Here is a 12,615-nt window from a genome sequence, read left to right on the forward strand (position 1 = left end):
TCTGTCTCTGGTGTTGACTTTCACTTCTAACCTCACTGCTGGCAAAATACAGGCACGGCACTTGGTTGTATCAGCCACTCTGAGACTGGCAAACTTGTCCCAGCATTGGGCTGCATAAGGTGTTGCTTTTACTTGCCTTACTGGCCACAAGCTTTACAGCAGTGTTGCAAAATATGTAGTCTTGGCTAGCGAAACCAGACTTTTTTTAAACAGAAGACAAGAGGAAGGATGAGAAAGAGGAGAGACAAGATGGGGAAAGAGGGGGATGGCGGTATTCAGGATTTACCCATAGCTGGTGACGGTGACAATGTCATCTGGATCCCTTTCTGGGACCCGATGTGGTCAGGACATATCGCAGGATTAGGACAATGAAGGCCCAGGGTTACGGGGGAATCCTAGGGTCACAGGAGACAGCACGGGTGGCAGCCACGATGTAAAGCTTGCGTCTCCCCCTTTTGTTGGTCAGTAATTGTTGTGTTCACATCCTCCCATTTTTCTCCCCAAAGTCTTTTCTGTTAAGGACCCCAAAAGGGAATGGTGGGTGGAATAGCTCATCCTCTCATTATTTTGTCCACCAATTAGGCCTAATTTCTAACGCATCAATTTTGGTCCCTTGATTTCCAGTCCCACGCTGTTCTTGTTTGCCAGGCATGATATTAACACAGACCTTGAATTATATTAGTAGGCCTTTCTATTTAGATCAGTTAAGTATCTGTCTCCCTTTTGCACCTTTTCTCATCAACATTTATTGTTGTGGGTTATTGTGGCATTTGATTATTTTTATCAACTTTCCCTCAGTTAGGCTTAGACATGGGTAGGACTACTATGCTCAAATTATCATTATATGGTCAGCAAAATGGATGACCCTTCTTCCATATCTCAGGGGAACTTTAGGTGTAGGAGCAAACTCCTTGCCCCGATACAAGGAATGTCCACTAGACGATCATGGGCTTGATTCATACCCAAGGAAGTTAATGGGAGTCCATCCATCAACTTCAGTGGGCTTTGGATCAGGCCCCATTTGGGGAACATAATTTCTGCTCATTACCTGTATAACTGCATCCATAAACTCACAGACTTTAAGGCCCAACGGGACCATTAGGATCATCTAGTCTGACCTCCTACACATTGCAGGCCACAGAACTTCACCCACCCACTTCTGTAATAGGTCCATAACCTCTGGCTCAGTTACTGAAGTCCTCAAATCTTGATTTAAAGACTTCAAGTTACAGAGAATCCACCATTTGCTCTAGGTCAAACCACCAAGTGGCCCGTGCCTGGGCAACAAGCACTGACTGGTGAGACTGCATCGTTATGCAGCTCTGGGATGACAAGCTGTGGCTGCAGAACTTTCAAATGCATAAGGCCACTCTCCAGGAACTGTGTGAAGAGCTTTCCCCAGCTCTGAAGTGCAGCAATACTAAAATGAGAGCTTTTATGACAGTGGAGAAGTGAGTGGTGATAGCTCTGTGGAAGCTTGCAATGCCAGGCTGCTACCGGTCAGTGGGGCATCAATTTGGAGTGGGTAAATCTACCGTGGGATCCAAGTTTGCAGGGCCATCAACAGACTTCCTCTAACAAGTGTAGTGACTCTGGGAAATGTGCAGGACATAGTGGATGGTTTTGCCGCGATGGGGTTCCCTAACTGCAGTGGGGTGATAGATGGAACGCATATCCCTATCTTGGCACCAGACCACCTTCCAAAGAGTACATAACTTGAAAGTGGTGTTGCAAGTATTTGTGGATCACAGGGGCCATTTCATTGACATCAGCCTGGGATGGTCAGGAAAGGAGCATGTCGTGTGCATCTTTAGGAACACAGGTCTGTTCAGAAAACTGGAAACAGGGACTTTCTTTCAGACTGCATAGTAACCATTGGTGATGTTGAAATGCCAATTGTGATCCTGGGAGACCCAGCCTACCCCTTGCTCCTATGGCTCATGAAGCCATACACAGGCAGCTTGGACAGCAGTAAGGACCGGTTCAACCGTAGGCTGAGCAAGTGCAGAATGGCAGTAGAATGTGCCTTCAGACATTTAAAAGGTCGCTGGCATTGTTTGCCTACGAGATTAGACCTCAGTGAAAGCAATATCCCCATTGTTATTGCTGCCTGCTGTGTGCTCCATAATATCTGTGAAACAAAGGGAGAAAAGTTTCCACCAGGGTGGGGGGGTTGAAGCAGATAACCTGGCAGCCAATTTTGAGCAGCCAGACATCAGGGCAATAAGAAGAGCACATCAAGGGGCTCTGCGTCTCTGGGAGGCTTTGAAAACCAGCAATGAGCCAGCGTAAGGTGACACTTATCTATGTTGTTCCTTACCAAACTGTCCCCTCCAGTGCATTTTCTCCCCTGTAAACTCCACCACCACCAAGCTCTGTGTATTGCATACAAACACACAGAGACAGCAAAGAAAAGTAAGATATCCTGGGGCAAAAGGGCTGATAACACTGTGGGGTGGGGTGGCGGGGAGAAACAAGGACAGCTTGTTTACAGATGCACTGCAGTAACAACCAAAGGTGTGGGAATGGGCGCCTTCTGGTCCTTGTACCCTCCCCTGGTGTTGAGTGCGTGGGACACCAAACTCTCTGCCCCCCCCCCCGCCCTGCCTCAGGGCATTTGGGGAAAGGATATAGAACTGGGCAATGATGGCAGCAGGTTCAGCCCAGGCTGCAGAGGGACTCTAGCATCCAGATGCCTTTCTCAAACCTCAACCAGATGCCTCAACATGTCTGATTGCTTATTCATAATCAGCAGCATCTCTTCCTGCATGGCATGCTCTTGTTCCCTGCAAGCTCTCCTGTCCTCGCGGTCATTGTGCAGGCTGTCAGACAGTTTAATCCTCCATGCTCTGAGCTCCGTCTAGTCACTCTCGGAGTCGCACATTAACTCACTGAACGTGTCCTCCCGAGTCTTCTTTTTCCACCTTCTAATTTGGGAAAGTCTCTGTCCCAGCGTGGAGGATGTGCCGATGGACAAGATTTCAGCCGCAAGGAATGCAAAGCACAAGGGTAGCATTGACAGTGCATACACTGTTTCTAGAGCAAGTTTTTTTACTAAAAAAAAAAAAAAACCCTCAATACACTTCACTGCCAGCCACAATGTAATCACAAACGCTGGCTACTGCAAGAGTCGGTTTGCTGCTCCAGCCATGGTAAGTAAGGCCATGTGGCATGGGCGAGAGGTCTTGTGCTGCTGCTTTTGTGAAGACATCTTTGGGATCACAAGTTGGAACTTGAGAAAAGCCCCCTTTCCCCTAGTAACCAGGATGGTGTTGAGGACAGGACCAGCGTAAAGCCCCCCAAAGAGTTTGTTTTTTTATAAAAGCGGCACTGAGTTGGGGGGGGGGAGGGGGAGAGAGAGACAAACAGGAAGCTGCCACCTACCCTTTTCTTCAGTGCTGCTTGTAATATACAGTGACCCCTTCCAACCACAACCACAGCACGTTTGGGAAAGAGTGGTTGTATGACCCAGATTTTACCAAACGGGGTGAATTACTTGTTAAATTTTTTGTGGTTTAAGGGCTAGGATTCAAAACTTCCCCCGTTTCCCCTAGGTGACCCTATGTGATATCACTCTCCTGAGGGTAACAGTGGCAGCAAGGGAGCCGATGCTGCAAGCTTCTGGGTACAGACCTGATCCTAATGCTGCAATGCCGTGTGCTGCAATGATGCCAACAGAGTTAATACTGGAGTGGTGTGGGAAAGTGTCCTACTGTGGTGGACAAAATAAGGCAGCCCTTCCCAGAAACCTTCTGTGAAGGATTGCAGAGTACCTCCATGAAAGCTTCATAGAGATTTCCATGGAGGATTCCTGGACCATCCTCATGTACATAAACAGTCTTTTTTGGAGAGCACCCTCTGCATAGCTGGAGTGGCCACCGACACCCACTACACCTACTTCTTTGTTCAGATTAAACATAAAAAATAATAGCATGTAACCCCTACAGTTTGATTGGAAATGTGTACTCTCCAGAGGTGCCTTACCCTGCTGCCAACTGGTCCTGTAAAGGGATGGTGTCAAGGTTCCTTCCCCACTCTGAACTTTAGGGTACAGATGTGGGGACCTGCATGAAAACCCCCTAAGCTTATTTTTACCAGCTTAGGTTAAAACTTCCTCAAGATACAAACTATTTTACCTTTTGTCCTTGGACTTTATTGCTGCCACCACCAAGCGTCTAACAAATATATAGCAGGGAAACGTCTTTCCCCCCAAAATCCTCCCCAAACCCTACACCCCCTTTCCTGGGGAAGGCTTGATAAAAATCCTCACCAATTTGCACTGGTGAACACAGACCCAAACCCTTGGATCTTAAGAACAATGAAAAAGCAATCAGGTTCTTAAAAGAAGAATTTTAATTGAAGAAAAAGTAAAAGAATCACCTCTGTAAAATCAGGATGGTAAATACCTTACAGGGTAATCAGATTCAAAACACAGAGAATCCCTCTAGGCAAAACCTTAAGTTACAAAAAGACACAAAAACAGGAATATACATTCCATTCAGCACAGCTTATTTTATCAGCCATTTAAACAAAACAGAATCTAACGCATATCTAACTAGATTACTTACTAAGTTCTAAGACTCCATTCCTTTTCTGTTCCTGGCAAAAACAACACACAGACAGAGAACACCCCTGTTTCCCCCCACTCCCCCCTTCAGCTTTGAAAGTATCTTGTCTCCTCATTGGTCATTTTGGTCAGGTGCCAGTGAGGTTGTCCTGGCTTCTTAACCCTTTACAGGTGAAAGGGTTTTTCCTCTGGCCAGGAGGGATTTTAAAGGTGTTTACCCTTCCCTTTATATTTATGACAAATGGGTTCCAGGGTTAAAAAATGTTCTTGGCTGTCGGGGAGAACGGACCCAACGCTTGCCTGCCTCACATCCTCCTCACTGTTGCTTGAGGTCACCTGGGGCTCCTGGGGGGTATCCACGGAGCGTTTTGGGGTAGTGGTGGGGTCGCCGCCAACAATCGCATGCAGCTTCTCATAAAAGCAGTATATCTGCAGGGCAGAACTAGAACGACTGTTCAGCTCCCTTTCTTCTGGTACGCTTACTGAAGCTCCTTTTCATGCAGCACTGCTGCGTGTCCCCGATGTAGCCCTTCTCCCCCATGCCCCGCAGAATCTTGGTATAGATGTCAGTATTTCTTCTGCTGGATCGGAGCGCTCCCTGCACAGACTCTTCTTCCCACACAGCAATAACAGCCACCACCTCCTGTGTACTCCATGCTGGAGTGCATTTGTGGCCTTGAGCCTCCATGATCGGCTGTGCTGACGAGCTCTCCATGCTGATCAAACAGGAAATGAACATTCGAAAGTTCCCGGGGCTTTAACAGGGGAGCAGCTGTTTCCTGTGTACCTGGCTGACATGCAGTGGAGTTGAAAGTGCTCTCCAGTGGTCACAGCAGAGCACCATGGGACACCTCCTGGAGGCCAATTCATTCGAATTACACAACACAGTGTTTACACTATCCCCCATCGCGGAGGTGGAGCACAGAAGTCAACTTTACAGGCCACTTAGGTTGGCGGAAGGGACTCAGTAGTGTAGACACATATATTATTAGATTGACTTAACGCGGCTTATGTCAACCTAAGTTTGTAGTTTAGACCAGGCCTTACACACTGCCTCTCTCAGCATTGTACCTAACCTCACAGTCTAGCCCACAGTAATTGACCGGTGTACTTTGAATTTTAAAAATAAACATAGTTTTGGTAGGCTAACAACATTAAAGGCCAAATTCTGCTCTCAGATGTATGCATGGCTATAACAAAAGTCAATGAAAAACACAGATATAAGAGCAAATTTTACTCTAAAGATTCTAGAATGAAGTTTTAATAACAAGAAGTGGGTGTTTCTGGGCTATCCAAAACTGGAAAATAACAGTGCTTTCTACTTTTTGGAAGGGGAGAGGGGGAAATCTGAGGAACATGTTTTTGTTCTGGAAAGTCAAAAGTTAGTTCCAGCATGGTTAGTATGGACATTTAGGCAGTCTGGAACCAAACTTCTGCATCTATTTAATTAATACCCATTCAGCCTAGAACAGGGGTTTTCAAACTTCATTGCACCATGACCCACTTCTGACAACAAAAGTTAGTGCACGATCCCAGGAGGGGGGACTGAAGCCTGAGCCTGCCTGAGGCCCACTGCCCCGGGAGGGGGGTCAAAGCCAAACCCCGAGTCCTGCCTCCCTGGGTGCGGGGGTAGCAAAGCCCTTCAGCCAAAGGTAGGGGTCTGTAACTTGACCCTTGCCACATTGGACTTCGGCCACGGGTAGTGGGGCTTGGGCTCCAGGTCCCAGCAAATCTAACACCAACCCTAGCAAGCCCATTAAAATGGGGTCCCAACCTGCTGTTTGAGAACCACTGGCTTAGAAGATAAGAAATGGCAGCTCAAATACTGTGCAAGTGCACATATTAAAGCTATAACTGAACCCAGCTATCACTGCCTTATTTAAATGCCAGTGCGGGGGTATACATGTGTTCTGGACATCAGGACAAGGTGAATCCAACCAAACTGGAAACCATTTTCAGACAGACAATTTGGGGACTCTGTGACTCAATGCAGATGTGGAATCAGCCACCTGCTGTCAGGGCTGTAGTGTAGGTGAAAGCATCTTGGGACTATGTGTTGGCTGGACCCTGGGGAAACCAGTTTGACCAAGTTTCTCTGCAAGGGGCTGGAAAACTGGAGACTGGAAAATTCTCAGCAGCAGAACAAAAAAATAACCCCCATTCTCCCCCCCGCCAAACCAAACAAGGTGGTGATAGTGGGCTATATAAACTCAAAGGAGACACACACACACACAGATATGCAGGAAGCTTTGGGCAGGACAGAATGGCATGATTTTGTACACAGGGGTGTTCTGTTTAACAGTGGGACCAGCCAAAGGCAAAGGAAGCTAGATGCAGGAGAAAGGGTGATGCCACGATTCCGAGAACTACCCAGAGAACTCAGCTCAAGCCCAAAGAACTCTTCAGAGTGGCAAGGAAACCGAGTCAGGGAAAATGCATACAAATGTGTTCATTATTTTGTCTAGACTTGTGTATTTCTCATGCTACACAAGTAAAGGGCCTTACTCCTGAGGACATTCTGTGAAAAAAAAAATTCTGCGCACAATATTTTGAAATTCTGCACATTTTATGTGTCAAATTAATGTGGAGGCTCCAGCATGGCATTGGAGAGCACAGGCCACTGGCTGCACAGAGTGGGAGATCACTGTGCAGCACCCCTGCCCCAGGACACGGACTCAGCAGTGAGGCTGCACCCACCCTGACACAACTCAAGCACGAGGCCTGCCCCAGAAAGACCCTAGGGCTCTGTCCCTCCATGCCAGATGCACCAGGTATGTGCAGGCAGGCTCAGCAAGTCAGGATCCAAGTGTGGATGGGCTTAGTGTGTGGGGATCCAGGTGTAGGTTGAGCGGGTTCTGTGTGGGGCAATCTGGGTGTGGGCGGCTCAGTAGGGGATCCGGGTGCAGGGTGGATCTGGATATACAGGGACTTGTTGGGGGTTTCTGGGTGCAACGGTAATGGGACTCTGCAGACGGGTCCAGGTGACGTTGGCTGGGGCTCAGCAGGGAGGGGTCGGTATGTGGGGAGACTGGAGCTCAGCGGCGGGGGGTCTGGGTATGGGGAGCTGAGTGGGGGGTCCAGATGCTGGGGGAGTGAAGCTCAGTGGGGTGGGGATCCAGGTGCAATTGGTTGGGGCTTGATAGGGTGGGAATCTGGGTGCAGATGGCTCATTGGGGTGGCCCAGGGGCAGGGGGAGTGGGGCTCGTCAGGGTGGGGATTCTTGGTGTGTGGGGGGGTGATGATCGGCGGGTGGGTCTGGGTGTGAGGGGGTCTGGATGTATGGGGGTTGGGCTGATAGGGGAGTAGCTCCCCATACAGTGATCCCTCCCCCTGCAGCTGAGGAGCGACATGTGCAGGAAGTGCAGTGGGGAGAAGGGAGGAGTTTGCAGAGCTTCCTACAGCCAGGGGAGAAACCTGGGGGTGGGTCTGACATGGCCCTGGGTGCCATGCAGGGGAAGAGGAAGTCCCCTCCTTCCCAGCCAGCCGGAACTAGCAGCTGAGCCCGGTGCAGGGTAGGAGCCACCAGCTAGGTCTTCCGCAGTCATGCCCCAGGCCCCACGGTGATTTACCTCTCTGCCGGCTACCTTTGGCACTTAAAACTGCTGGGGAGGGTCACATAACTGCTCTTGAGGCTTCCTTTCGTTTCCCCATCAGAAAGTCATTTTTCTGCAGGGAAGCACAGAAATCTGCAGGGGACATAAATTCAGTATATGCACCGTGGTCCAGAATTCGCCCAGGAGTAAAAGAGTAATGCTATTTTAGAATCCTATGCAAAGTTAATGGGTCTGTTTGCTTTCACTGTTGAATGACCATATGGAGCTAAACTGTAAATCCAGAATGCTCACATGGCTGGAACTCGGGGAAAGTATGTGTTTAAGCTGTGGATGAGCCTGAGGGGTCAGCACTAGTCTGAAGGGCTGGGGAGCTGTACTGCAGGATCTCATCTCTCATGAGGGAGTGCCAGAGAAGAGGATCTTCACCCTGAGTACGCATAGGGACTGTAAGCCAGGGGCAGTACCTGGATTCTGTTCAGACTCAGGAGGCTTAAAGACCACACAGGACCCAGTGAGGTGGGCCCAAAACACAACAACCTGGTGAGTGTCCAGTTTTGGGGGAGCTCTATCAGGGCTCTGTGGCGACACTGGTGATATCTGGTCTGTTCTTCAGAAGTAGTTAAAGATCCAGGGACAACATTGTCAAGATTATCTGTGCAACTTGAAAAGAACACAGTAAAATCTTAGAGATGATCTAAATTCTGCAGGTTGAGTTTCTATTACATGGGGAAATAAATTACCTGATACTAAGCTGGTGAAGTATTGGACATCTGCAAGAAACTGATGAAGTTAAGCAACAGAAGTACGATGGACTGTAATACATTGTTATGAATAACGTGAAGTGTAAGCTTTTTAACAGCAATATTTGACTTCAAATGACCCAGCGTATTTGTACTTCAGCATTTTAATTGAAAAGATTTTGTAATACCCATAACATTCTTAAATAACTGATATTATGCTCCAAGTGTTTGTACTGAAACAATACTTACATTTAATTCCAGGTGAACCGGATATGTTTATAGGTGCAAAACACATTAACATTATTTTATATGAAATAAGCTCAACTACCACCAACTCGGGAATCTAAATCTTCACAACAGCACTGCTAGCAATTCAGCTATCTATTCAAAGGTGCTATCTAAAACATGTACCTAGTAGAAAAGAAACCCAAGTAAATATTAAAAAGAAGGAAGCTTAAAAGACCAAAACTCCACAGCAGATGGGATCAATAAAATATTAAACTGCAGTTCTTAAATGTAAGTACTACACCAAGTGGTCGGTTGTTTTCACGTAGTATAAAAGCCCTTGATTTCTAATTGAGACAGTAATGTGTATTCTACCTATTCAATCCAATCAAGATTTAGGCATCGTGCTATAAAGGCAAACATATCAGACACTTCTTCTATAACTTTAGCTGTTGGCTTTCCTGCTCCGTGCCCAGCCTTGGTATCAACATGAATGAAAAGTGGGTTCGTTTGTTTATGGCTTCGGCCCACCACATACTGCAGAGTAGCAATGAATTTCAGCGAGTGCAGAGGGACCACTCGATCATCATGGTCTGCCGTGAGAAGTAACATCGAGGGATACTGGATTCCATCCTCTTCTGGTAGTTTGACATTATGAAGTGGAGAGTACCTGAAAAGAGGACACAAGGCCATTTAACATTCAAGCCATCAGAGTGGTGCCTGACAGCACTCAGAAAGTCAGTCCCCCATTTGTATAAAATCAATTTTATGTGATGTAGGTAGTGATTCTCTATCACTTGTGTGCTATTAAAGTCGAACAATGGCCACTTATCTCTCTATTTGAATATTCTGGCTCTCAGCCCTGTAGGAGCCCTTAGTAAACTCCTTCCATTTTGGAAGTAAATATGCAAACATTTTAGACAGACATCAGACTTATCAGCAACTGCAATAGTACTCATATGAAACAGGGAAACCTAACAGGCTGGAGCGTCCACTCCACATCCATTCCAGGTGCTGTGCTCCTGGGAATCAGCCAAGTGCTGTGCAGAAGCAGCTGACCTGTCCATAGGGATGGCTCTTGGCCTTTATGGAGCCAGAAATGGTTGTCTCCAGGAGCCATGGGGTTAGGAGGTTGGGCCCCTCCAATCTTTGGACCCCTTCTCAGCCCCCATTTGCCTTCAGGGGACACTGTGCAGGAAACGGAGGGGAAGTTTTCCTGCCTCTTTGACCAACCCCTTCGTGGGTGATCCTCTGAATGAGGGATAGTCTGGCTTCCAATAATTTGTTTCACTCCCACTGGGCACCATATAGCCCTAAACACTAACATACCATGAACTCTCTCAAGACTCCTCTTATATTAGAAATTAACGTTACAGCAATACTAAAACATAGGGGATTATAATACAAGAACAGCCATACTGGATCAGACCAATGGTCCACCTAGCTCAGTATCCTGTCTGCAGACAGTGGCTGGTGCCAGAGGCTTCAGAGGGAGTAAACAGAAAGGGCACTTTATTGAGTGATCCCTGTCATCCAATCACAGCTTCTAGCAGTCAGATGTTTAGGGAGAGACAGAGCATTGGGTTGTGTCCCTGACCGTCTTGGCTAATAGCCATCGATGGACCTATTCTCCATGAACTTATCTAGTTCTTTTATACTTTTGGCCTTCACAACATTCCATGACAATGAGTTTCACTGGTTGACTGCACACTGTGTGAAGAAGTACTTTCTTATGTTTGTTTTAAACCTGCTGCCTACTAATTTCATTGGGTGACCTCCTCTGTGTTATGCAAAGGGCTAGATAACACTTCCTTATTTACTTTCTCCGCACCAGTCATGATTCTATAGACCTCTATCATCTCTCCTCTCAGTCATCTCTTTTCCAAACTGAACAGTCCCAGTCTTTTTAATTTCTCCTCATAGGAAAGCTGTTCCATACCCGTAATAATTTTTGTTGCCCTTCTCAATTCAAATATATCTTTTTTGAGACAAGGCAACCAGAACTGCATTCTGTATTCAAGGTGTGCACATATCAGGGATTTATATAGTGGCATTACGATATTTTATGTCTTATTAACTATCCCTTTCCTAATGGTTCCTAACATTGTTAGCTGATTAGACAAAGGGAACCACTCATTGCTCTGGATATAATACGATGGTACAGTAGCTTACACTAGTTTGTCAGTCTAAAAAAAGACTAACTTTTCACATTAACATCAGATAAAACGGTTTCTAAAACAACACCTGTTTTGATTTTGAGAGGCCTACAATGGACATATATACAACAGACTATACAGGAACCTTCTTACTATGTGTATTTTCCCCCCACACACAGAGCAAATTTAAGATTCTCCTTTTCATTCTCTATGTTCCAAATTTCATTGTATCTGAATTCATTCATATATAAACAAGTTTTATTACACACAAATGTTTGTATCATATCTACAGTAGATGCATTTTGTGGGAAAAATCCTCTGACAAAATTCAAAATATGAACTTGACACAATTAACAAATTTTATTGTGCACTGTAATGCTGTAAAAATACCTTGCAATCAATATCACCATATGAAAGTTTATACTGTCTTGATAAAAATGGCAATCAAGAGGCAAATGATTTACAATAGGCCTAATAGATCATAAGGTATTTTCATTTTGCATTATTTTCTTTTGAACTCTATGATATTTTAAATAAATGCTTTAGCTCACAAATGAGAGTTAGATTATCTATTCAGTTACATCTAATGGGGCTATTATTTTAGTATCTAGACACTACATCTAATGGGGCTATTATTTTAGTATCTAATATCTAGATTTAGTATTAAATCTTACATAGTAGTTTAATACTTGTGAGAAATCCTCATTCTTAGTCTTCACTGTTAAAGAAATGAAAATTCAGCATTAGTAGAGCAAGTGTTACAGAAGTACTTTTTAAATGAGGTTACATATTTAACAGGCTCTTTATTATCCATTATCAATTTGCAGCACATTAAAAAAAAAAAATCTGTGAAAATACGAATCTTTTTAGGCTTCTGAGCAAGAAGTTAAACCTGAATTAATTTCCTTTTGTGCCCCACTCCCAATCAATTTATACAAATAAACCCTATCTACATTCAAAATATAACTTAGAAAAGCAATCCGCTCTCCCATATAATTAAAAACACTATTTGTTTAGCTGTGGGGCTGAGTGCTCTGTTCTGACAGCCTACCGGAAAATGTAGTCATTACTTAAAAAGCCAATCTTGCATGGTATGTAACTTTTGAAAATATGGCCCATTGGCTTTACAGAATTTTTCCAAAAAGTAGAAAGGTACAAATCTACTATTTATAAAAGTGACTTAAAAGTTAATTTTGAACTTTCAGTGTCCACTGTGTTTATCAACTTCCTGGACACCACTATCGGTTTCAGCAATGGATTATATACAGATGATTATATGCAAGAAACTCATGGATCCCCACACAGATCTAGCAACCACCCTGGACACACCAAGAAAGCTGTTATCTACAGCCAGGCACTCAGATACCAGAATT

At 45.4% G+C, this 12,615-nt stretch overlaps 1 protein-coding gene across 1 annotated transcript in view; it reads right to left on the minus strand.

Annotated features, from left to right (window-relative positions):
* Window positions 1–9,009: 9,009 nt before the first annotated feature.
* The window catches only part of PREP (prolyl endopeptidase), a 165,211-nt gene continuing 161,605 nt past the window's right edge, over window positions 9,010–12,615 (minus strand). Inside the window, exon 15 of the mRNA XM_084622807.1 lies at window positions 9,010–9,756. Within this exon, the coding sequence (XP_084478933.1) occupies window positions 9,462–9,756 (295 nt within the window). The 3' untranslated portion in view covers window positions 9,010–9,461. The remainder of the gene's footprint in view (window positions 9,757–12,615) is intronic.

The sequence above is a fragment of the Lepidochelys olivacea genome (assembly GCF_965140295.1).
Source record: "Lepidochelys olivacea isolate rLepOli2 genome assembly, chromosome: 3".
Classification (NCBI taxonomy): Eukaryota; Metazoa; Chordata; order Testudines; family Cheloniidae; genus Lepidochelys; species Lepidochelys olivacea.